This window comes from Bidens hawaiensis, unplaced genomic scaffold (genome assembly GCF_021521415.1).
Source record: "Bidens hawaiensis isolate Kalapana, Puna unplaced genomic scaffold, B.hawaiensis_p1.1 tig00001960_1, whole genome shotgun sequence".
NCBI classification, from domain to species: domain Eukaryota; kingdom Viridiplantae; phylum Streptophyta; class Magnoliopsida; order Asterales; family Asteraceae; genus Bidens; species Bidens hawaiensis.
In genome coordinates, this window is record NW_027491108.1 from 3,211,271 (window position 1) to 3,235,280 (window position 24,010).

At 35.2% G+C, this 24,010-nt stretch overlaps 2 protein-coding genes across 3 annotated transcripts; both read right to left on the minus strand.

The window, feature by feature from the left end:
* Positions 1 to 3,954: 3,954 nt before the first annotated feature.
* LOC143601045 (uncharacterized) lies at positions 3,955 to 5,322 on the minus strand. Its single transcript, XM_077078557.1, has 3 exons — positions 5,101 to 5,322; positions 4,911 to 5,010; positions 3,955 to 4,265 (listed from the first exon to the last, which is right to left on the minus strand). The coding sequence occupies exons 1-3, from the start codon at positions 5,278 to 5,280 to the stop codon at positions 4,009 to 4,011; spliced, it is 537 nt and encodes a 178-aa protein (XP_076934672.1). The 5' UTR covers positions 5,281 to 5,322; the 3' UTR covers positions 3,955 to 4,008.
* A 4,102-nt stretch (positions 5,323 to 9,424) lies between these two features.
* On the minus strand, positions 9,425 to 13,308 carry LOC143601480 (heterogeneous nuclear ribonucleoprotein 1-like). Of its 2 annotated transcripts, XM_077078892.1 has the most exons (5): positions 13,184 to 13,308; positions 13,001 to 13,118; positions 12,689 to 12,913; positions 10,636 to 11,827; positions 9,425 to 9,852 (listed from the first exon to the last, which is right to left on the minus strand). In XM_077078892.1, the coding sequence occupies exons 3-5, from the start codon at positions 12,908 to 12,910 to the stop codon at positions 9,839 to 9,841; spliced, it is 1,428 nt and encodes a 475-aa protein (XP_076935007.1). In that variant the 5' UTR covers positions 12,911 to 12,913; positions 13,001 to 13,118; positions 13,184 to 13,308; the 3' UTR covers positions 9,425 to 9,838. The 2 variants fall into 2 exon arrangements, with proteins under 2 accessions (XP_076935007.1, XP_076935001.1); XM_077078886.1 differs by lacking the exon at positions 9,425 to 9,852 and having other exon boundaries at positions 9,998 to 11,827.
* Positions 13,309 to 24,010: the final 10,702 nt, after the last annotated feature.

Consider the following 24,010-nt stretch of genomic DNA (forward strand, 5'->3'; position numbering starts at 1 on the left):
TACAAAGGTAAATCGTATGATCAGTCCGGTAGCCGAGGTAGAGATGGGCCAAGTTCATGGGAACGTGGAAGAGGCCGGGAAACCGTAGGACAAGGATCGTACCAAACCGAAGGACGGGTAAGAGAAAGGAAAGACCGCTCCCAGATTAAGTGTTTTCAATGTGACGAGATGGGACACTTCGCGTCCTCGTGTCCGGAACGAAGACGAGAAAACCAGGAAGCAAATCTGGCTGAAATGAAAGAACAAGCCGATAGTGAGCCGGTTGGTTATTTAAATCTTCACAAGACGGTTTACTTAAACGAAGAACGAGTTAACCCGAAAAGGCTTGAAGACGAGAAAGTGGAGGAAGGCACTTGGTTTCTCGAAAACGGAGCGTCGAACCACATGACAGGTAACCAGTCGTCTTTTTCCGAACTCAACAAAAATATAATGGGTAAGGTAAAATTCGGGGACGGGTCGTGTGTTGATATATGCGATAAAAGGAAGATTTTATTAAAATCGAAAACCGGAGATGATCGGGTTTTATCCGATGTTTATTTTATACCAAGTTTGAAAGATAATATAATAAGTCTCGGTCAAGCAACGGAGAATGGGTGTGATGTTCGTATGAAGGATAATTATTTGCTCTTGTATGATGATGGGGGTAAACTTATGATGAAGGCGTTTCGAACGAGAAACCGGTTATACACGATTAAATTAACAGTGGGAGTTCCGGGTTATGTTAAGAAATTCACGCCGATTCAGGAAAAGTTAAATGATTCGGGAACAAAAGATGATCAAGGAAAACTATTGTTCGCTCGATTAGATGACAAGAATCGCAACCAAAGGAACGGTTATGCGAGTTCATGCGGCCGAGGAAATGGTCGGGGACATGGTCATAAAGGAGGTCGAGTTCGGGAGAGCCGAAAGAACAAAGTTATGGATCAAGAGAAGTTCCAAGAGGTGAAGACCAAGATGATGAGGACCAATATGGTTGTGAAAGCCGAGAAGGTCAAGATCGTGGGTCAAATCAAAAGGAATAAAAGAGACGTGCTCGAGGTTAAAGGTCCGCTTATTCCGGTTCGGAAATTAAGGGGGTGATTATTGGAGTTAATTCCCGAACCGAGTTATGGGTCGGGAAGGTGGGGCCGGTTCGAGTTAATGGATCGATCTCATTAATTAATTAATTATAATTAGAGATAATTATCTATTTTATTTATTAGATAAAGATGGAATTTTATTTAATAGATAAATAGGAGTTTGTATTTTACTCTAATTGTAATCGAGCCTCTATGTAACCCCAATGAATTCATGTAAGGGTCATTGGAGATTTGATTAAGTTTTGAGTTATTTTTTTTTATTAATAAAATTGGTGAGTTGTGCTAACGTATTCTCCGAGTTAGTTTGTGTGTGTTCAATTCGATTTGGGCCATTAAAGAATGTGATGAAAGGTTTGTAAAAGAGAGTAATAAACCCTAAAGCTCTTTGTGTTCTTATTTATAGATTTCGATAGTTGGACTTGTTAAGGAAGCTACCTATGTATTAGCCTAAATATGCGGAAACGCGGTTACTTATATAATTAAATAGACATATATGTATTATATTCATAAATAATTCAACGATAAGGTCGGGAATTAATAAGCTAGTAAAAAAATTAATTTGTGAAAAAATCAGCATTTTTTCCTTCTTTTTCCTTTATTTACTTATTTATTGTCATCTTTTTCCTTTTTTTTTTAAGGAATTAGTTAGGTGTTCAAAATTTGATTCGAATTTGAAACATTTAAAATTTGATTTGATTTGAGTTCGATTTGAAATTTGAAAATATTTAAACTCAATAACACATATTATTATTTTTTATCCCATAATATTTGTACTTTAATTTTAAATTTATTATCGCATAATATCGTAGCAACTTTAAACTAATATTTGTGTGTTTAACAATTATGATTTTGGTTTTTGAATATTTTAACATATGTGAACTTGAATCAAATCGAATTTATTTGATTCGGCTCTTATTCGAGTTTGAAATACGAATCGAATCGAATTTCGAATATAGCATATAATACGAATACGAATTCGAATAGAATAATTCAACTTTTATTCGAATACTAGCCAAAATAAATTATTCAGATTATTTGATCGGATGAACACCCCTAAGAATTAGATGACTTAGGTAATGCAAAAGAAAAGGCAAGCAACGAGCCATGCTTCCACTTTCTAACATTTTTTTTTCAAATTTTAATGGCACTTCAATATCATCGGGTCCCTCGTTCCAATTCAAAATAAGTCATATTTTCGGAATGTCAATAGTGTATGTATGTTTCCGTTATTTTTGTAATTATGAGATTCGTATATAGAAGAACAACAGAGTTTTAGTCCCTCAACGGACCAGTAGTACTACGGGGGTTAAGTGACCATGCACTTTTCTTTTCTTTTCTTTTCGATCTTATTATTATTATTATTATTTATTTATTTATTTTTTATAATTATTATTATTATTTTGAATAACGGTAACTATCCAAAGTTATCTAGGGCCAAGAGCCCAAGATATAATAAGTCTAACAAAACCCATATTATAGAGATCTTAACTAGACATGGCCACAGGTTTTGCCTAGACAAAATCCAGATCAGATGAGGTAGAGCTCTTTGGTTGAAAAGTCATGCATCATACCCTGCCTACAGCATGGCAATAGATTAACATTCAGTTATGTGGCATGCATTTAATGACCATCAAGTCAAGACAATGGAAATTGGAAACACTAGCAAAATGGTACCCAAAGGCAGGATCAAAGTCGGTAAGAATCAGAATTCCATGTGGCTTGGGAAATGATCATGAATTTCAAATAGTTGGGGGGTCTCAGTGTGTGTGTTACATATTCAACTTTGGCCTTGCTAAGGAAATGGTGGTGGCGGTTTAAATCTAATCCGTCACATCGTATAGGCTACGGTAATCGTTACGATCCATGGAAACATGATGAGATGGTTCAAAACGGCCCTTTTCAAGAAAACCATTCCCGGAGTTTGGAAGGACATAGAGGGGGGGGGGGGGGGGGGGTTGATGGGGAGTTTCTAAATCAGAACATCAATAACCGTTATAAACTTTAGGGCATAGTGAGGAACAGGAGAAACATCAATTATTGGTTCGATTATTTTCGGGGATGGGGTTGCTTTGCGAAACTTTTCTGGCTACCTTTGATTACGCGGTAAATAAAAATGTCAATAAACCATCATATTGCCTCAACAAAGAGGGATCGACTTATACTTAGGGTTGGAGGTGGCTACAGAGTGAGAGGAAACTAGGCTTTTATGAATGGGCTTCAACAGGTAGTCATCTCTAGCTCATATGACAAATGGCCAGGTTTGTGAAAATAGTAAGGGCCTAGGCTTCTTGGTTGGAACACTTAGAAGAGAACTTGCTATAGCATGTGGCAGTTCCCCTTGAATAGTTTGGTTCCTATGAAGGTTAATCTTTTCCGAGTTAACATAACTAATATTGGCCCTTAATAACCGAATCAGCATCATCATAGTACAATGTTAATTGTATATAGCATAAAATGTTCAATCAATTATAGGTTCATGCCAAACCATCAATATTATAGGTTCATGTCAATTTTTAAGATTCTTGTCAGGTTCAACCAATTATTGGCCCTTAATACAAACCATCAATATTATAGGTTCTCAAATTTTAAGATTCTTGTCAGGTTCAAGTGTTCAACCACCAGCCCATTAACTATAACAAAATTACACTGTTTAGAGATCTTAGCTTTCAGGTTTCAACCATGTATTATAAGACTACCACTTGCGCTAATGCCAGCCCGTTTGCGGGCGGGTTCCTTGCTATGTAATCAAGCAAGGCATGCGTCTAATTTAGTTTTGGATTGTATCCCTCAAAAGCCCGCAGTTTTCAGATAATCTTCAATCAGCAAAAAGATTATATTTCTTGTCTGAAGTTTAGAATATTTGATACATAGTTATATGTAATGATAACTGGTACATGAGTAAAAGTGGTTCTAGATTTCTGAATTATGATTAATCAACAGGGAAACCAAGATGCTTATTGATTAATTTAGCAACTGGATTAGCATCACCGGGTTCATATGGAACAATAGTATCCAAATTAAGCGATTTCATGACCTGGAAGAGTGTTTGAGGGAGAGCACAAAATAAATGTTTCCTTTCTGCAAGTTCTTCAGCAAGCTCACTTTGATGGTTGTCCATTAGGTCCTCGTTTACTACCACTATTAACGGTTTTGCAAACCTTAGTGTCTCAAATATGCTCCCTGATCCTGCAAAAAAGGAGTTTAAAATAGTATTATTAAGAAGAGTATTCGAATATTCGGTACAGGAAAACGAAAATCATGTCGAACACATGAACCAGAAAGCGACACAAACATTTCCGAATTGACAGGACTTTATTATCCTAAATTTTCTTAATATTTACCTTTTCCATGTCAATACTTGAAAATAACAAATTTACAACAAAATAATAGAAATGTATATAAAATATATAAAACAACTACTTTTAAATTATAAATGTATATTAGACAATTACTTTAAATTATAAAACTTGTTAATTTTACTTTAATTTTTTTATTCTTGGCATAAGATACCTAACCATTTTGAGTTATAACATAAAAACACATTTTAAAGAAACTAAAAAGATAAACAGATTATACGTGTCAACCTTTACACAATGTTTCAGCTAAGCATGTTTGCGGATTCAACCTGAAACTGATACGAACCATTTAGACTTAACACAAACCGTGACTTTTGTGCTAGGTTCGTGGCATGTTTCCATGTCGTGTCAGAAATTCACACCCATAATTATTAATATAGCTAATTAACCTTAATCTTGGGTTATATATCTAATTATTAATATAACTAAAAAAACCTTTAATGTTGAATTATAAATTAAATAAGGTCACTGATACCTGCATGGCTTATAACTAGAGATGCTGATCTCAAATAATCTGCAATGCTCGATGAAAAAGTAAAGTGATCAACAACCAGCGATCCATCTTCGTCACTACACTGAAATTCATTATCTTAATTTAAATCTTTAATCACTAAAAATCAAAACTTTATTCAATAAAGATTACAAATCCGTTCGATGCAAGATACCTTTTTAGGGATGTAGGATCCACGGCCCATTTGAATGACAAGATGAGTGTATCCTTTTTCTGACAATGCTTGTTTGACTTGGTCAGAGTCAACCGTTCTAACAAGGGAATCGAAAGATGTTGTGCCAACAGTCACGAAAACAATTCTTTTAGATTCAAAATTATTATTTATATCGTCCATCTTGTAATGCGTTTCACTGCCTGTCAAAATTTAAAATAAATTAAACAAATAGTTTTAATATGATTCACTCTGGAGCAATCAAGAAGATAAGCTACAACAACTCCACCGTCATTTGTAAATTCAAGTTCCGAGTTAGAAATAGCAAATTAGGGATCCAAGAATTTTCGTCAACGGATTCATTAAAACGGGTCAAATGATTACACATTACAAATAATGAGCTCTAAATATAGATAGATCTGTACTTGCGACCCAAATAACATCAATTTTGTGAATCTTGAAGCAATTAACACACAACCATGAGACAGTCATTCAGAATGCACAAAATCAACTCAATATACCTATTACCTAACTAAATCAACCCAACTAACCTTAAAGCTGTTTAAATAAATTTCTGTCATTTACTGGTGATTGGCCGATAATTTTCCTATATATCATTTGATGCAAGCTCAATCTGGCGTGCTAGGTACAAGCATTACTAATAATAACTATTATTACTATAATACTAGCAATACCGACATGCTTTGTGCATTTCTGATAAGCACAAGTCTATGATGTTTCATCAGATGATCACTAAAAAAAGTAGAAATGAATTACTTAAAATGTTGCTCAATTCCACAATGACATAATCACTTGAAGCAGCCGCCCCTAATTTTTTAAAACCAATAACTTAGATATTGTATTCAACTTTGTCAATTCCTATTAGGGTTTTAGATCAGCAGCAGATGCAGTTGATGCAAAGATCTAAAATCACCTATCTGTAACTCTACTATTCTTCCAATCTCTAGGATTTCAGATTCCAAATCTTGGCTTTCGATATCTGATAGCGTTCAAGACTTCAAGTCCTATGCCGATAAGATTTAATAAGACAACATTTGAAATGAAATCACACAACTGCATTGCATCAAAACATCTCAAGCTTGAAGGAAGCTAAAAACATACTACTAAATTAGCTGTGATACAAAGAAAGAGGGATCGTCAGGTTCGACTATGTCTTGCTTATATGATGCCGGAACATGGCATCGGAGTTGTAAATAGGCGGAAATTAGTTGCTAATCGGAGTCAAATCACTCGTATTAGGAGGCGTTAGTCAAAATCGGACATGCTGGGTCAAAATTGAATCAAAATGGGTCAAAATTGACATTTTTTTACCTCAGTTAGGAGCAAAATCCAATTGAATTTGGGGGTGGGTTGGTGCACCGTTGTGATGAACTAGGCAAAGCAAGCAACAAGGGGGTTATTGAAGAAGTTTCGGAACTTTTAACCCCCTCTTTAATTTCACTATATTTTACACATGATCCTTCACTTTATAAATAAAATTATATATCAAAGGTATAAACTTAACTATATATATATACTAGTTGGGTGCCCACGCGGTGCGGCAGGGTGGACGCGCAACCTGACCTCAAACACATACAGTGACGGTCACCTGATGACAGGGCACACACGTGTACTTCGTGCAAAGTAGGGGTGTTCAAAGACGGATATCTGGAGTTTCGGATTTCGGATAGTGGATTTAACTATCCGAATCCGAAGTTCTAATAGTGAAACGGATATCCGAAAATCAGAAAAACAGAAACAAAAAAAAAAGGAAAGAAAACTCTTAAAAGAATGAAGTTAATCTAGAATCTGTAATCTACCTACCAATCTTTGACACAAATAAAACATCGTTGAGCAAATCTGTAATTAACAATTTGTGATACAACTGAGATGGATACCTTATCGAGTCGACGGAATGCAGAGGGCCGGAGTCCAAGACCACCGTGGAGGGCTGGAGTGTGGTTCCTGGAGAGTAGACGCCGCCACCGGCCGATGTGAGATGCCGTGGAACCAGAGAGAGTGAGAGCTCAGAGAGAATTAGTGCAGCATATGTTTTAACAGTTTAGGGTTTCATCTTTTATCATTTTGTAATTTGGTATATAAAATCTAATTAAAAAATATTAAATTTAATATTTCGGATAGTTTACGTGGATTCGGATTCTTTTGAACACCCTATACTGCAGAGCTAATACCCGTGTAACCAGAGATTGAGCACACGAACCGGCACCAGAATGCACGTTACAAGCATTAAACTTGCGTAACCAACACCGCGCGAGTAATTCACGCTGAATGCAGGTGCAAGGCGTTGGGTTGAGTTATTACCAATGTTGGATTATGTGTGTTGCGTGGCGTTTGGCACGCGTTTATCGGTCCCAATACATGTAAACAAAGTCATCAGCATAATCGATGGTGAAAGTCTAGGAGCAAAGCTGAAATATATAGATTTAAATAAATAATTTTTTAAACCAACCCAACATTGTTCTAACCTTAAACATGTTCGATCCCTTTCGACTCGAACCCATACCGACATAAACGGAACTAATTAATCATTTTTGTATCAACTCATTCCGATCCTAATTTGGTTTTGCATATGACATGAGCTCGCAGGACTCGACTTGTTGTCGGTCATAACTTGTAATCACGTAATATGCTAATTTTTTAAAAGTTACAGAAGTACAGCAATACCATACTCAAATAAAAAAGAATAAAATGCTCGTTTTTATAATGTAATTTTTTTAAATATTAACGTGTGAAAAATTTATTGTCGTTAAAAAGTCGTGGGGATAGTTGGTTTTGAATAAGGGTTAAATGTGTAACTATTATATAAAGGATTAGACCGAATATAACCCCCCCCCCCCCCCCAATACAAACGATACAAAGAGTATTGTGTATTTTTTATCAGCATATGTCTCTTCCCCCATACTAAAAAAAATCAAAACAATATGAATTTTTTTTTTTTCAGGTTCATGTGCATGAGATTTGTGACACATGAGAGCATAACCAAACTTGTTGATCAAGTTATATATTATTTAATCTTTTTTTCATAGAAATGTTTTATAATAATTATAGAAATGTTTTATAATATATATAAATGTTTTTTTATAGAAATGTTTTATAAAAAAGAAAACGTTTAAGTTGTTTTAAAATAATTATAGAAATGTTTTATAATATATATAAAAAAAACTTTCTTTAAAAGAGTAGAAAAAGAATTTAAGTAATGATGGTAAATATAACAAAATGACAAAATGTAGAACAAAAATATTTAGATCGTATCAACATGAAATTTGAAGATGATGATAGGTTTAGTAAAAATAGTTGAAAGAGGCATATGTTTAGTAGCACCCTTATACAAATTAACAAAAGTTAATTGAAGTTGAAGGTCCAAACTTGTTACTATTTTTTAAGAAATTAAACTGATTGTGATCTAAAGACAATATTGCCCCTAAACTTTGTACATTACATGTTGTGCCTTTTGCACCGAGTCTTGTACCTTTTAAAATTTAAGAGTTCCATTACTCCTATATTATATATAGTATAGATATAGATATAGATGTCTAAAAAGTTTTAAAGTTATACATGAAAAGTCCGATCCGATTATTCCTGAATTAATTCTAGTCAGTTTGTCACCGTCCGACTAACACATAGCACTTTCTACAACCATGCTTTGTAGGCATTGTTAACTTTTCATTTTTCTCATGAACGTGGCATCGTTTTCGGCTTTCTTGATCATTAAGCACCCTTTGCTTAATTTTCTGTACGTTTTACAGAGTTTTGGAGTTTGGGGTTTTTGTAGCAGTCACCTTATTGTCTAATACCTACTTACAATAGACTGACTAACTTGATCATTACACATATATTTTGCTCTGTTGTTTGCAGGTTTTATCCCCTTATGACTACCTACATTACACAGTTTACCCGGTCGAATTACAAAGCCATGTTGGTAAACACACAAGCCTGTTTATTTTTGTTTGTTTATCTGTTAAAGTGTCAAATTAAAGAGTAAAAACTTATAAATAAGCACATACAAAATCATAATTTAAGCACAAATAATCTGAAATATCCAAAAAACTTACGTCTAAATGCATATAAAAGAAAATAACTAAACCACCCTTGCTGAATAGATTACATTATGTTCATGAATGTAAATAAACGATAGATTACCTTACGTTTAACATTATAAATAAACGAGCAAAACATTTATTCATACTTACTCATTTAATGAAGCAAACATAAATTACATGTTTGTTAACAGTCATGTAAACGAAAAAGGAAAAAAAACTATCAAGGTCAAGATAACTTATTAATGGGAACACAAGATGAGTATCCCTTAAATTTTTAACACTAGTAATAAAAACCAACAATAATAATTCTAGTACAATTCTGAGTTTAAACAAAACTCCTTGCTGGCAAAACCAAATATAAAAACCAAACCCTGAAAACGACCATAACGACATGAAACTTTGCAGTTTCACTAGCACAAGAAAAAAAAAACAAAAAACCCGAACCTTAAACCTTGCCCAGGCAAAACATCGTCTTTTGTATCATCCGAGAGATGCAAGATGACACATTTTTCTTTTTCTTTTTTACTATACGCCGCAAACCGATTTTACATCTCACTCGAAAAGGACCAAAAATGTAAGTTAAAAATTCAATCCATTAAAACATAAATATTAAAAAAAACACTTATAACCCTTCACATATCACCTCATAAAACCAAACTGCAGCTATTTCTTGCATTCTACTACCCGGTGATGCCTGTAACAAACAAAAACGAGTATGTAAGTATACAAAAAGTGATAATGTATGCATAGGCCATCAAAAATAACAAAATAACCCTAGCTTGTCACTTCAGGCTTAGTGAAAACTTCTAAAACTTGGGTTGCCTATACATACATCATCTGTTTATATAAAAGGGATGTTCATAAACCACTGCAATAGACCAAACCGCCAAGAAAGTTGACTGGTTTAAAACATGTATGACCCGATTCACGGTTTGGTTTGAAGTTTAATGAGTTTACGATCTGGACTTGGAACCAGGCCTTGTAAACCGAACCACTGTTTTAACATTTTACTATTTATTTTTTTCATTTTACAAATACAAAGTTGCATATACATAATATTATCATATTCATAAACAATCCTTATTTTTAGTTCGGTTCACGGTTATGCTTTTAAAAAGTAGCAAATTTTTTTTGTCTAAAACCGCTAAACCGCCTAAACCGAGCCGTCAAAACGTGAAAACCAGCAAGTTCAGCGAACCCAACCAAACTAGGCGATTTGGTTTGTCTTTTCTCAAACCAAAGTTAGCAATTCGATTCAAAGTTTGTCAAAACTAGCCAGACAGGACCAAGAAGATCTATAACTTATATATTAAATCTCAAAATATATCCCAATATAACTTATAATACTAATCGGCTAAGCTAATGGGCCTAACCCTAATTTTATTCCAGCATAACTAAACTATCATAATGGTTGCATTACCAGCACATGATTACTTCTAAAATATTAAAAAAATTATTAATTTACCAAAAACCATACCTCGGCTTTCTTGTATCTTAGCAACACCATAACCACCAACATAACCAGAAGAACTTTTACCCTGAATATCAGCACCACCACCTAACCCGTACCCGTTAAACGGTCCAGGAGCCTCTCGCTCACTATTTCCCGACCGCCAAGTAGGGTCAACCCCATAAACCGACCCGCTACCACCACCACCACCATAGAAATCCGAAAAAGGGCCATCATAACTTACACTCGACCCACCATACGATGATGTCGGGCCCACACTATTACTAGCATTTCTTCCATATCCTGCACCTCTTAACCCATAGTTGTTATTATTATCCCCACCAACATAACCAATATTACCACTAGAACCACCATTGCTTGAACCTTGAGAAGACCCCCAGTTAACCCCATTATTCCCCAAAATACTCCCACCAATTACCCCAGTCGAGCCCGTTGAGTTTGACCCGTAGTTGAGCCCGCCATTACCCCATAAATTACGAGGATTGGTACTGAAAAAAGAAGTTGAATTTGACCCATCAAAACCTACTGGATTCGCAAACCGATTCGAGTTCCCACCATAATACGGGCCTGGGCCTGGCCCTGGCCCAATTCCTCTTCCATAACCCGAAACACTATTAAAACCAGCACCACCCGTGTAATTCCCGCCCATCCCAGGCTCAAAGTTCAAACCCATTCCATACCCAGACCCAAATGGGCTGACCCCGACCCGACCTGAAGGAATCGGGCTGAATCTTCCATCCATTCTAACCCCATAGCCCCCAATCCCAACCGCACTCGGAGAATAACCCCCATTAAGAAAGCTACCGGTTCGGGTCAACCTGTAAGGATATCCACTGAGTGGGCTTCGGGCCGGGCTCGGTGAAAGCTCTTTTGGAACGGCTCGTTTGACCTCAACCATTTTACCGTTAAGCTCGTGAAACGTCTTCAACAATACTGTATCAACCGCGTCTTCTGAATCATAAGTGATAAACCCAAACCCACGTGGCCTTTGGGTACCGTGGTCGTACATAACAACAACGTCTGTGATCGTTCCAAATTGTTCAAAATACCTCTTGAAATCGTTCTCGGTTACAGTTGATGCTAGCCCGCCTACAAAAATCTTCCGGGTTCGGCCCTGATTTGGTGAACCCTGAATGCTACTACTTGATCTACTAATAGTGCTTTGATCGTCTCTAGGAACCGCCTTTTTGGCCTCAACCTGCAACAAAATTGGTTCCATTGTTGAATCTAAATCACGCAAAACAAACAAATAAGCGTACCAAGCAAAATCCCACCCATATCAAGCCTTTTGTTTTTGCTGAGACCATTGTCTCCAAAAAGTTTTCCTTGGCACATAAAGTATAGTATCCAGATAACATAAAGTGTGACACAAGAACTTAAAAACAGAAACAAAAGGTACTAAAAATAGTAGCAGCAAACTACCGATAAGACTAACTGATAAGAAAATTGTAATAATGACAAACAAAGGAGCATGAATGAGGTACTAAAAATAATAGAAGTAAACTACGGATAACACAAAAATGTTAGAGAAACTATAATGGAAACAAATAAAATAGTGGAGGCATGAATAAGGTACTAAAGATTATGGAAGTAAACTACTGATAACATAAAATGGTAGAAAAACTGTAATAGCAACAAATAAAGTAGCAGAGAGACATGAACAAGGTACTAAAAGATTATAGCAGTAGTTAACAGATAATAAAAGCAGAGCGCGACATGAATAAGGCACTAATGATAATAGTAGTAAACTACTGTAATACAAAATGATAACAAATAAAACTGCAATAACGTACTAAATATACAACCAGTATACTATTGATAACAAAAATGGTAGAAAAACTATAATGGGAACAAATATAACAGCAAAGAGAGACATGAATAAGGTACTAAAGAAAATAGTAGTAAACTACAGATAACAAAAAAATAGATGCAAAACTATAATAGTAACAAATAAAATAGCAAAGAGTCATGAATAAGGTAGCACAAATCCCCTTCAAAGTACCTATACGCGCCCCAAAGACATACCCGAATCGCAAAATAAAGAATTGCAACAGCTTACCATTCGGCCATCGATGTTGTGTTTCTCTTTGGTAACTCGTTCTGCAACGACAGGGTCCGAGAAGACAATGAACCCGAACCCACGGGCCCGGCCCGTGGTGTGATCCTTCATGATCACAGCTTCCAAAACCTGGCCAAAGCTACTGAAATACTCTTTCAAACGCTCTTCATCCGTGTCCCACGATATCCCACCAATGAACAGCTTGCCAAGATCGGATTGCATTTTCTAAACACCAATTCACAAACAATATCAAAATTCAGCATTCACAAAGCAAGAATGCAGATCAAGATTATCAAAATTAAACCAGCATACCTCACGATGATCAATATTCAATCAAACAACAATTAGTAAACTTCCGATAAGATTTGGGTATAATCAATTATTTATTATCAATTCAATCAGAAACCATCGGATCAATCGAACAACAACCCTGAAAGCAAAACAATCAAAAATTGAAAATTGAATAAATCAGACGAATCTTTATCAAAAACCCACCAAGAAAGAATGAATCTTGAGGGTTGAATTAGGATCTGAGAGGAGGTGTAATAAGAACCGAGGGCACGTTCATCCTCCTCAAGGCTGCCCCCTGTGTGATTCTGGTGATTCAAACTGTTGGTGATAACAATAATTGATTAAAGGAAGGAAGGAGGAACAAAATGTGTGAAGAAATCTTTGATTAATATTTGGGGGTAATGGTGAATACGTGTGGATGGATGGGTGGGAAGAAATCAAGAAAGAAATAAAAAAGATAAAAACTTTTGGTTGATATTCTCCAGCCTGAGGTTTATATACTTAATGGCTAAATCCTTGGTATATATCCTACGTATGTCAGTGCATAGGTTACCCTGTGACCCACGTGGATCTACCCGGTTGTCGGTTGATCAACGGTTGATGTTCTTTGTTCGTGGTTATCGTATGTGCATCACATACACTTGATTACGAAAGAAGAGGCATGATATATGCAATATGTTTCTCTATAATGTTAAAAAGTACTTATTTGTTGAAATATCAAATATGTGTGTTGATATTTAGTATGATAGTATGTTTTTATATATAAATTGAAAGCGGCTCAATGGATGAGCACTCACTTCACTAGTAAGAGGTGGGGGATCAAACCTCACTATCATCAATTTATATAGGAGATATGAGGGATGACCCTGACTTGTCAGGGTTCGAGTCCTGATCTCACCCGGTTTTACTGGCTCCTCGCTATCGTGCCGTTTGGCGGGCGTGAGGGTCGGGTTTTATCTGGAGAATCCCTCAATAGGTGGACCGTTAGGGGCTCTGTCTGTCCGGACTCGTGGCCGGCTTGGGCTACCTTTAGCCACTGGGGGCCGCGTACGGAACATCCGACGTTACTTAGTTGGTCGTTCCAAAAAAAAAGTATGTTTTTATATGGTTTGGGAATGTTTGATAAATGTTTAGGTTGTATACTTTAAACTCAGAATGTGTTGTATTAAATGCGCACTAGACGTATAGGACTTGATCCTCGGGCATTTTTAAATGACGGACTATTATTGTGAGTCTTCGAATAAAGAAAGTTTTGCTTTTAGAAAGTAAATATATTGTAATATCCATGTGTTTCAATAAAGGAAGTCGTGTAAAATAGGAAAATTGTAACATCCTAATAATATTTGAAGGTGATCTTTCCGGTCTTTTGTACCATCCTATCCACGTTTTTGACATCTTGATCATACAAAGTTGCTTATCTTACAAGGAGAACATTTTATATATGGATGTGTGTTTGTATGGGAGTGACAATTAATTAGAGGCATCCTGAGGTGGCCTTGAAATATATTTATTTCTTTATAATTGTCTGGGCATAAATGGTAGTTGATTTGTTTATGGAGTAGGTGGGACCTTGGCACGGATAATGTTAAAACCATGGAGTTCATCCAAGTGCATATTATTTTGGGTTAAAGGTTTGAAGATAGCCAACTAAGTATTAGGTAGGCAAGAAAAGGTTGGCAGTAGAATGGGAGGAACAATCTGAAAATTATCATGTGTTGGTCTTATCGTACGTGTTTTAGGCTAGGTAGAGAAGATATGTCTAGTTTGTTTTGGGTGTTAGAGGTGGTAGTGTCGGTCATGAAAGGTAGCTTGACGCTAACAAAACCATTAGGACGGGTGCAGGAGAAAGGAGAGGGTTAGCCTCTCTCTTAGTGTTACATTCCTTTGTCATGGATTTTTGTTTGGAGCTAACACAAAATAAAATTGATAGATATGAGTAATACGAGATTGGACTACTAATATGAACAACACTTTATTATTGCAAGAGAAAACACTTTATTATTGTAAGAGAAAACTGACTCAAAAACTCATTACAATAATTCTCTATTGATCACACATCTAAAGCCTCTAACCAAGCCCTATATTTATAATCTAACTCTAACTTAGTGATCAAAACGTTACCATAATAATCATGTTACAATTAGGAAACAAAACCAACTTGACCAACTTGTCAACTTAGGTCCTTCCATATTCACCAACTTGTCAACACGGTCCGGAATTACCAACAATCACCCCCGTAATTTCGGAACCGTAACTGTAACTCGATTTTTCTTGTACAATAGCCATCGGTCATTTTGTGTTCTTGATCCAGTCCTTCGGATCACGGTTCAGATCTGACTTCCAACTTAAAATCAAAATCTGAATCAATTAACCAAGAAAATCAAAAAGCGGTCTTCTTGTCACTAACTTGGGCAGCAAATATGACTCGGCTTTGGTTCCGTAGTTCCTGAAATTAATAAACAAAATCTTGCGCAGCTTCTTGAAGCAATCAGTAGGCAGTCCTAGATCTTTCTTGGCGTCTCTGATCGGTTGACCATAGATCTCACTTTGTAGATCTCTCCTTGTCAAAAACGATTTGCCCTAGATCTATTCATGACAGCGACAGGCTTCCATACGGCGGCTAGATCTTGATATTAATCCCGGGTACCACGAGCTTGGGCCACGATTACACCAAGCTCTGATACCACTTCAAGGCACATGATCGATCAAACACTTTATTATTGCAAGAGAAAACTGACTCAAAAACTCGTTACAATAATTCTCTATTGATCACACATCTAAAGCCTCTAACCAAGCCCTATATTTATAATCTAACCCTTATTGACCAAGACATTACCATAATAATCATATTACAATTAGGAAACAAAACCAACTTGATTTGGTTTACAGTAATTAAAAAAAGTTACTAACAGCTTGGCTCACGATTTTGCCTAAAAATTTCAAAATCAGACAATGAACACCCTAGTTTCGCATATTAATTCTCCAATATATTTTAAAGTAGAACATTAGAGACATTTTAAAGGGCTATAATGAGAAGCCAAAGAGAATAAACGACAATGATGTTACATAACTCATGGCTACATGTGTTAGTGATCTCTGATATCGTTGTAAATGACAACCTTCCTAGAAAACAAATTTAGGAGAAAACACATAAAATTGTACACGAAAGGATTTATCATATGATTGAATGTCGTGTCAAAACTAATACATCAAGCTCCTTTTCGCATTAAGTTTTTGATTTTGTAAATATTGTCAAGTCTCACCCATTTAAATAATGCTAAGTTAAGAAGTAAATAAACAACTTATCAATATGATGAATTGACAACTCATGAATCATGATTTACTTGTTAATTGAAAATCAAAGTAAATATTCAAAATCAAGTAAGATTTATTGTTGTCTTTTCACGTGTCATTCACACTCTCACCGACCCATGGGATGACCATTCGAGTTATCAGTCCCTCATCACAACTTCAAACTCATATGCTATAAATCACATTTTATAGAAACAGTTTCATGCTCGCTTTCTCTTCGCCTAGAAGAAGTATATATGGTGCTTGTAACGTCCGACTTTTAGAAATAATAAATAAAGTAATATTTAAATAAAGTTTGTTATTTAATCGTCGTATAATAATAAGTCATAAATTAAAATGAGAGATGATAGGCTTAAATGAATATGGACTTAAAAATAAAACATGGACTTAGTGGATTAATGGGCCTAAGGTCTATGAGCTAAGGGTATAATACCCCTTAAATCTTCCCTAAAACCCTAGATCTCATAATTTCATACATTTCCATTTTTATCAACACACACTCTCCCTACCTTGAAACCCGAGAACGAGATCCAGTTGTTTTGGTGATTTCCGCATCCAAACAACAAGAAGAATCAAGATCTAGCTCGTGTCAAGATTTAAGCTCTAAAACGAGTTTTGCTAGAGGTACGTTTGTAGTGTAAAGGTGGTTCATTTGGTGTCGGTTCTCCATGAAAATTGGTAGAACCATAGATCGGGGCCTAAAGGTTAATAAAAATATAAACTTGACGTAAAAATGTGGACTTTGAGGGTCGGATTCGTTTAACTCGTTAGTTAAGTTCGGCTCGTTCATGACTTGTAGATCTAACGCGAGTTTGGCTCTTTGCAAGCCTAGAATATAATATTTGAAGCTTGAATCTAACCAAGTTTATATTTTAGTTGTTAATATTAATATAAATAAATTAATAAAAGTATTAATAATAATACTAATAATAATATAATAATAATAATAATTCTCGTAAACAAAGAAGAAAGAAGAAGGAAAAAGAAAGGAAAAGAGAAAGAAAAGAAAAAAAAAGGAAAAAGGAAAGGAAAAGAAGCTCATGATGAGCAGCCAATGTGTGTATAAAAGGTTGGGAAGATACAATGTGTGTATAAAAGGTTGGGAAGATAAACATTAAACACAAGACAATGTTGGTGGAGTGGTTGAGACACAATATGGGAAGTGAGATATCACAAGATCGAATCCTGGATCTCGCGCAAAATACTTTTTTTATGCGAAATGGGTCATGCGAAAAAGTTCATGCGAAGCGAACCAGCTCATGCGAAGCGAAAAAGTTCAAGCGAAGCAAGTCCAAGCGAAGCGAACTGAATCCAAACGAAGCGAAAAAGTTCAAGCGAAGCAAGTCCAAGCGAAGCGAACTGAATCCAAACGAAGCGAAACGAGTCCAAGCGAAGCGAACTGAGGGGTTCATGCGATGTGAACTGGGTCATTCCTGGTTAATCCAAAATAATCCAACAAAATAAACCAAACCAACCAACTTCGTTATCTTCGTATAACCCGATATATTTTAAGATAAATAATCAATTAAAGAAAAGGAATATATTTGTATATTTATATATAATTAAAATAAAGGTACATATATATATATATACATACACAATAATATATTAAAGGAAAGGAACATGTATTAATGAAGAAGAGAAATATATATATATAATAATGGGAGGATATGAACGCAAAATAAAGACTATCGTTAAATAAAGTTATTTCGTTAGATTTGTTAGCCCAAACAAACGAGCCTAGCCTATCAAGTACACTAGACTAATAAATACGAATCTAATTAATTATGTTAGTACGTGGTTAATTTATGAATATATGTGTTAAACAGTTAGCCACGCACAACTCAGTAAGGGCATTACTATAAACGGTGAACGTAACAAGATCCAAGTGAGTTCTAGCCCCTTTTATGTGTTATGTTTTCGGGACTGTGTGCATACTACAATGTGTTTAGATTTATACACTTAACTTAAATTGTGACATTCGTCAATTTCGGGTCTTGTTTGTATTCGTTTTTTTATTTGTTTATTATATAAACCGACCCGATTTGTAATCCGAAGCTTATGTTATAATCAAAATGATGGATTTATGTTACAATATTGTTTCACACTTGTTGGGTATTGAAAACATCCTATTTTTATTTGTATTTTTATTTATTTATTTATTATTTATTTATTTATTTTTTTGTTGTTTTGTGTTTTTGTCTTGATCCATTTTGCATAAAAACTCTTGTGTCTCACACCCATATTTGACCACCAACATTATATATACACCACATTTCCTCTTCATTTTCCCTTGCTACAACTCCAAAAAAAAAAACTCTCTCAAACATCAAAGATTCAAGGTTATCTTCTTAAGTGTTCTTTAAGGATTTTGGTCTTTCATCTTAATTAGTTTATGTAGCCTTATTAATACTTGTTTATGGTTGTGCAACATATATATAATATACACCCCTTGTTTACCTTTGGTAGTTACTTCTCCGATTCCGGTCGGTGAGGTTTCGGACCCCATAAGGCAAGGCTTCATGGAGAACTTCGTGTCCTTGATATATATACATCTATGTAACTTGTTCATACATATTAATCTTGCTTATTTTAGTTTGTTGGTCATGTTTACAAGTTCTATGGTTATGGGTTTTTAAAAGTCTATGCTTCGGTTTAACCGTAAATAGCTCTAAACCGTAAACCGAACTTTGTTACTAGTTTTGTTTGTTTAAACATACTTAGTGTTAGATCTAAGTTTCTAAAATCATTTTTACAAATTCTATGGTTATGGGTTTGTAGAATCTTACCTCGGTCTTAACCCGAAACACGATCCGAACCGAAAACCGAACTTTTGTTTAAAGACTTTATTGTTAACTTTTGGTATTTTTTTATTTGTACATTATTATACAAGTTCTTTACTGTTTAGACATGTGGAAACCATCTATGAACTTGTTGTGAGATGGAAACCGAACCAAACTGATTCTTGCTCGCTTAAGACATACAAGTGTGTTTTTTTTAGCCATCAAGACTTGTATATTTCTTTAAAAATAGTTACAAATTGATTTTTAAATATTTTCTTAAGTACTTGGAAATGTTGGATCCAACTTGATCTCATAACAAAGTTTGGACCGACAAAACCGAACACTCGCTTAACGTGCGTTGTTAGTTCTAAAACAATGGAACTACATACTTGGTTAAGTCTTATTAAATTTTATTGGGTTATCTCATAGCATTCAATATTTTGGAAAGTTGACTTTGGGTTTGACCAATTATCAAGACCCGAACCGACAACCCGAACACTCGATAAAAAAAACCCGTTTTAGTATCTTTATTCCAAAGGGATTTGCATTCTTGCATTTTACCCACCTTATTACTTAACATAGGTTGAGTAAATATTAAGGTTAGATACTTTAACCCGGTTTCGAGCAAACTTACATTTTTAAAGGGTTATTATTATAAATTCTTAAATAGTCACATTTTAAACCTTGAACTTTAATTATTTACATTTCTCAACATTTATTTTGTTTAAAGACCTTCAAGACAACCTTTCTAAATTCAAGACTTCTTTTCTTTTTAGGCATTGTGCGTTAAACTCGTCGTTCCGACAAATCTCCAAATTATCATCTTTCAAGTTTACCACTTGAAGGTGAGTACTTCATACCCCATTTTCCATCTTTTATTTTGGGGGTGACATTTCATACTTATTCAACAAAATGCTTTATATTTGAATCTTAAACCACAAACGTAGTTGTATACTTTACCTAAATAATTGCTCGATTTGGTGTTCTATGCTTATATGCCTATGTGTTTATCGCTCTTGGTTGGTGGAACTATAAAATCCTAGACTATTTGGCATCCCCTTATAGCAAGGTGTCGTTAACGTAATGCAATTAATGATAACTATAAAATCCTAGACTATTTGGCATCCCCTTATAGCTAGGTGTCGCTAATGTGTTTAGCGATATCTATTTATCCAAATTACCACTTTTATTTATCGTTTCGTATGCAAGTTTTGTGGTTATCTTTATTATGTACTAATATGATCAAACTTATGAATTGCTCACCGACCTTTGTGTTGACAAACTTTATTTTATGAAATGTTTCAGGTTTGCATCTTGGTTGATTTATGATTGTGAAGAAAACGACATCAAAGACCTTAGGATATTAGTAAAAATGAACAATATCAATTTGCCATATTTTGTGATATCTTGTTTATGGTTATTTTATGGATAATTGTTATGTGACATTTTCGATGTTGTGAAATGAAATGAGTTTATCAAATACTGTCACTTTAATTAGTGTCATGTGCTTATGGACAATCGTTACACCTCGGCATGTTCCGCCGCCTTTGGTCGGGGTGTGACATAAATGGTAAGTGTATATTAGATATATGTTTGCGTATGAATGTGAATGATATGGATTGTTTAACTAGTATGTATGTGATGTTATATTAGTTATGATTGAAGGAAATAGAAAGGAAATGTAATGAAGGTAGAATGGTATGGTATGTTAGAGGGCACCGGACCCTAATAATAACCGAGGTATGTAGGGCACTGGACCCTTATAATATCCAAGGTAAGTAGGGACTGGACTTTGAGGAGATCCAAGGTATGAAGGACACCGGATCCTTATAATTCCGAGGTATGTAGGGCACTGGACCCTTATAATATCTAAGGTAAGTGAGGACCGGATCTTTATAGTATCCAAGGTATGTTGTTAGTATGAAAGTATGAATGTATGTATGATGTACGTATGTATGATTGAATGATAGACGAATGAGTAAGTATCAATACGTATCTTCGGACGGTATTGGTAAGTAAGTGGATGTAATGTACGTTAATTAACTAGAACTCACTCAGCGTAGCTGACTTTTAGTATGCACGCAGGCAAGTAGGATGAGACAAGTTGCTTGATGAGGACACGTGACAATAAGAGGAAGACTGGCATCGCTATGAAGAAGACACCGTGTCGTTTAATGTTTTATGTTTTATGGATTTATGTTATGATGTTTAAGACAAGATGGTCATGTTATGAATAAATGAATGACTTTTATTTCCGCGAAATGTTTTAATTAACTCTGATTTTACGAATTATGTGAATGAATAAATCCAACCAGCAAAAAAGTAGGGCACCCAGGTAGGGGGCCTTACAGTGCTCAATTTAAATCACATTTATTGTGTTTGGTTTGACCATTGAACTTGGCTCTTGTATGCGTAATTTTGAGCCAAAATTCCTCGGCAATGATGACAACATAATGGGTATTCGTAATCCCAGTTATCAATACCCGTTGGGTATATGCTGGTAATTACTCTTCGGGGTATCGGACATACCCGTAGATACAGGCATACTTAAGTACACATTGGTATTTTCAAATAATATTTTTTCTTAAAATTCTAATTTTTATATAATAATGTTTTAAGCAACTACAATAAATCAAAATATTCATAAATTGCATTCATAATATCATCATTATTAAAAGTTTGAAATAATATGAAAATCGTAATAATATACTTTCAAAAGATAAGTTAATAGTTCATAAAATATAAAATATAAGTTTTATTATCAATACACATTCTAAGAAAAAGTTCATTTTTTCATAGTGAAACTATTAAAATGTACATTTACTAGACTAGGTGGAAGAAAAATAAATGTAAACTTGAAAATTGCATGTCCGGGTATATATTTTGGATGCACGGTTTAGGTAAACGGGTATATTTTTTTGGATAATCAATACGGTAATCACTTTATCCCACACACACAAAATGATGATGAAATACGAAAGATAAGATAATGAATTAAACAATGTGATAAAGATGATACGATAAATTAAGATGAAGATAAACCCGATAAGATGAATGGATAAATATATAATTTTGAGTATAAAGTATATGTTTAGATTATATCGAAACAGAAGGCAGGCGGGTAACAAGCATAGATTTGAGGATGGTCTTTACTCTTTAGTATAAGATATGTTATATGATTCTTAGCCTCTATCTTACTCAACCTTTATAGCTGATACTTGTTTTCGAAAGCCAGGTCATGCCATTTCAGGTTAGTTAAGACGAGTTAGCATGTCGTCGGAGAGGAACGGGTTGAAAAACCATATTGGGTTGAGATTAGATGTTATTTTCTGGAAATTTCCGTTGTTAAACAAAGTTTTTGAAATCCCCTATTTTTGAAAAACCGAGCGCGCTATATTTAACTGTTCCAAACATGTTTATGTTAGGTATTTAAACAGAGTCGGTACACAGCGGAAACATAAACACACACGCACAAACGAAAGCAATAAATAAGAGACACGAGATTTTTACGTGGTTCGGTCAAGGCGACCTACGTCCACGGGCTACAACTAGGGTATTTTTATTAAGCACAGTACAAAGATTATGTTCCCCAAGTAACACCTCTATTTGCATTTTTCACCATGCAAAATCAGTCCCATTAAACTTGTCGATTCGAACCTTCCCGTCTTCAGACATCGCAAACAAGAAAACAAAGAAAACCGAACTCTAACCCAAAACCTGAACCTTTTTCGCAACCCGAAATTCCTGTCAACAAATACCCGACCCTCACGATCAAAGCAAACCCGAATACCAAACCGAATCTTGAACACCCAACCTACGTCAAACAATCCCAAAATGAACCCGAATCAAAAAACAAGAAACGAGTAAAGCTGGTTTCTCCTGATCGACGGTTGAAGTAGAGGTTTTAGACTTCCGGTTGAGTTGCTATCAATTTTAATCGGCAAACAAGAGGTAGCCGGTACTACTTTCTTTGAACGGATGTCACAAAACAGGATACGACTTCTTCCTTGCGAGACTTTTGATTGATGGTTAATAATAATATATGACAGCCTTCAAAAAATTTGTCAAAATCCTAACACTAAAGGACAAAATAGAAACTTCTATTTCCCTCTTCTGTTTTGCGTGGAATAGGCCTCCCACCCTAAAAAACAAATAAAATATAATTTGATTTATAATATGTTGTCTTTTTTTTTCTTCTAGAACACACCCAAACAACAAAAAAGGAATGTAGACCTCCCTTTTGACCAAGTGAATAATTCCCAAATTCACCCCTTGATTATTGTGCCAAACCAAGAAAAAAAAACCTCACCAAGGGTTTTACAAAATACAGTTTATGAACCGGAGATAAATCCTCTTTCGTCTTAATGCACCCGTGTATTTAATGAACCTTCAGCTCTGATATCAATTACAGTTCCAAACCAACTCTCAGGCAAAAAAGATAATAACATAATAGCTTGAGTCTCATTATCCAACTTCATGCCCACAGAAGCTAACCTGGACATAATTAAGTTGAAATTATTAATGTGACCCGTGACTGAACTTCCCTCGTGCATCCTTGTCATAAACAATTCTCTCATCAAGAACAACTTATTAGCTATAGATGGTTTTTCATACATATTTGACAGAGTTGTCATCATACCACGATCTGTGGTTTCTTTCATGATATTAAAAGCAACGCTCCTCGTCAAAGCCAATGTAATTTTACCTCTAGCCTTCTTGTCCTTTGAGTTCCAAATTGCTTCTTCGGCTTTATCGATATTATCCGGTTTTTCCTCTAATATCATAATTAAACGGCCCGCCCCTTTTGTCTTCTAATCGTCAACCAACGAACCCGGCTCAAAGGCCTTCACCAATCCTAACAGTTTAGCCTAACCAATCTTCTTTGGCAGTTGGGTGTTATTGGGAACGGGGTTGATGACTGACGAGATAAAAACTG

Excerpts from the sequence above, each read along its gene's own strand:
- LOC143601045 (XM_077078557.1), bottom strand. The coding sequence starts at position 5,280 with ATGGACGATATAAATAATAATTTTGAATCTAAAAGAATTGTTTTCGTG. Across the intron at positions 5,011-5,100 it reads GATCCTACATCCCTAAAAAG|TGTAGTGACGAAGATGGATC; the intron begins GTATCTTGCATC and ends AATGAATTTCAG. Across the intron at positions 4,266-4,910 it reads TCTAGTTATAAGCCATGCAG|GATCAGGGAGCATATTTGAG; the intron begins GTATCAGTGACC and ends CCTTTTTTGCAG.
- LOC143601480 (XM_077078886.1), bottom strand. The coding sequence starts at position 12,910 with ATGCAATCCGATCTTGGCAAGCTGTTCATTGGTGGGATATCGTGGGAC. Across the intron at positions 11,828-12,688 it reads ACAACATCGATGGCCGAATG|GTTGAGGCCAAAAAGGCGGT; the intron begins GTAAGCTGTTGC and ends ATTTTGTTGCAG.